This window comes from Octopus bimaculoides, chromosome 24, assembly GCF_001194135.2.
Source record: "Octopus bimaculoides isolate UCB-OBI-ISO-001 chromosome 24, ASM119413v2, whole genome shotgun sequence".
NCBI lineage: Eukaryota > Metazoa > Mollusca > Cephalopoda > Octopoda > Octopodidae > Octopus > Octopus bimaculoides.
Genome location: NC_069004.1, coordinates 19,304,580 through 19,306,929, shown reverse-complemented (window position 1 = coordinate 19,306,929; position 2,350 = coordinate 19,304,580). Strand labels below are relative to the sequence as shown.

The window sequence follows — 2,350 nt, the reverse complement described above, 5'->3', positions numbered from 1 at the left end:
GTGTACCCTTAACGTAGTTCTCGGGGATATTCAGTGTGACACAGTGTGACAAGGCTGACCCTTTGAATTACAGACACAACAGAAACAGGAAGTAAGAGTGAGAGAAAGTTGTGGTGAAAGAGTACAGCAGGGTTCGCCACCATCCCCTGCCGGAGCCTCATGGAGCTTTCAGGTGTTTTTGCTCAATAAACACTCACAATGCCCGGTCTGGAAATCGAAACCACGATCATATGACCGCGAGTCCGCTGCCCTAACCACTGGGCCATTGCGCCTCCACATATATCCATATAACTACACATCTAATGCATGCCTCTATACACATATACATGAAACAATAATTTCTGCAATATACTTTAAAATTACTCTAACTTTACTTATTTTATTTTCTATATGTTTACAACCTTTTCCAATATTGGTTTCAAATTTAGGCACAAGGCCAGCAATTTTGGGGAAGGAGCTAAGTCGATTAGATCAACTCCAGTGCTCAGCTGGTACTTATTTTATTGATCCTAAAAGCACACATAGACAGACAAAATGTCACAAAGAATTTTGCCCAGCTTGCTAATGATTCTGTCCTAACCTTTGCTGTCCTAACCTTTTCCAATATTATTGTTTGTCCTAAGTTGTTTTCTCTTTAGTATTTATATTCCTTTCTCTTTCTCTCTCTCTCACTATCTGTGTGTGTGTGTGTGTGTGTGTGTGTGTGTGTGTGTGTGTGTGTGTGTGTGTGTGTGTGTGTGTGTGTGTGTGTGTGTGTACGTGTCACTGAGCTGATTGTTATTACAAGGGAGATAATAATTTCTTCATGATAGGTGGGATTTGGATTTGAAATTAAGTAAAAAAAGATGCATAGAATATAAACATTCCATTTTTCTTAGTTGTTTTTTTAGTTTGCTTATTAAAAATTTCATAAAATTTCTAATCAGTGGTAATCATATATAACACTATTTAATTTTTTTGTCATTTTTATTTTTTCAGAAACCTTGTTTTTTTTAGAAACACACACACACACTATTTATCTATCCATCTGTCCATGCATGCATGCATACCTACTTCTTGTTGATATTTTTTATATTTTGCCCCTCTTGTTTTCCTAATTTAGTAACCCAGGAACACCAAAGAAAGATGACAAGCTAAAAAACAAGTCAAAGGACGCCTTCCAGGACTTTGAAAATGAGACATCAGATGCTTGGGATGATGGCGATGATGATCTAATATTGATGGCCACTGTTCAAATGTCCTTAAAGGATGTCCAGTCGACTGCACGTGCTGTACTTGACAATCACAGTAAACAGTTTCAAGCCCTTAATGGTACCTCACAGGGATCTCCAGTTAAATCCCCATCAGGTTGGTGCTTTTGCACAATTTTTGCTTTCAGACCAATTTTATTTTTAAACATATTTTATTATTTTTATTATTGGACTTATAGTTTTAGACTAATTTTATTAATAGATCAATTATATGTATGTATCAGGTCATCCCATAAGTTCTGTCTGATTTTACCTTTTTTAAAATTGAATGAAATTTAATAGTATTTTAGAATGTCTAATGGAATTAAAAATTATTTTTATGCATTTGTGTACATTTGAACTAATTGAATATTATTTTACAGAATAGTAGAATTAAAATTTCTTTGATTAAAATCCTTTCTAACATGGAAGTATCCAAAAAGCATTTGAGGCACATAATGCTTTATGAGTACAAAAAAGGAAACTCTGCAGCCAAAGTGTCTCGAAATATACACTCAGCTTATGGGAAAGAATGCTTGAATGAAAGAACTTGCAGGAGATGGTTTGTAAAATTTTAGAAGTGGAGATTTCAGCCTTGAAGATGAAGATCGAACAGGATGTCCAGTTGAGTTTGATGATAAGCTCCTTGAGGCATTAATTGAAGAAAATCTTGCATTATCAGTTAAAGAATTGGCAATAAAGCTTAGTTCAAACCATACAACTGTTCATCATTATCTTCCACAACTTGGAAAGATTCCTAAAATTGGAAAATGGGTGCCTTATGAACTGTCTGAAAGCAGCTGCAAATTGCGAGTCGACATCTGCTCTTCTCTCCATTCTCGCGAACTCATTTCACCCTTTTTGGATAGACTTGTGACTTGTGATGAAAAATGGATCTTCTATCGAAATGTTAAATGTCATAAACAGTGGCTTGGTAAAAGGGAAAAAGCTCAACCACAACCGAGAAGGGAACTTCATGGGAAAAAGGTTCTTCTCTCAATCTGGTGAGATTGCAAAGGAGTAATTCACTTTGAATTCTTACCACCTAATGCAACAATCAATGCTCAAGTCTACTGTCAGCAATTAGAGCGTTTGAACCAAGCTTTGAAGAAAAATAAGAC

The 2,350-nt window shown here is 35.7% G+C and overlaps 1 protein-coding gene across 4 annotated transcripts in view; it reads left to right on the top strand.

The window, feature by feature from the left end:
* Positions 1–2,350, top strand: part of LOC106878652 (TBC1 domain family member 22B) — a 107,253-nt gene that overhangs the window by 70,184 nt on the left and 34,719 nt on the right. For all 4 annotated transcript variants that reach the window (XM_052976176.1, XM_014927934.2, XM_014927935.2 and 1 more), the window contains one exon: positions 1,103–1,347. In XM_052976176.1, the coding sequence (XP_052832136.1) occupies positions 1,103–1,347 (245 nt within the window). The remainder of the gene's footprint in view (positions 1–1,102; positions 1,348–2,350) is intronic.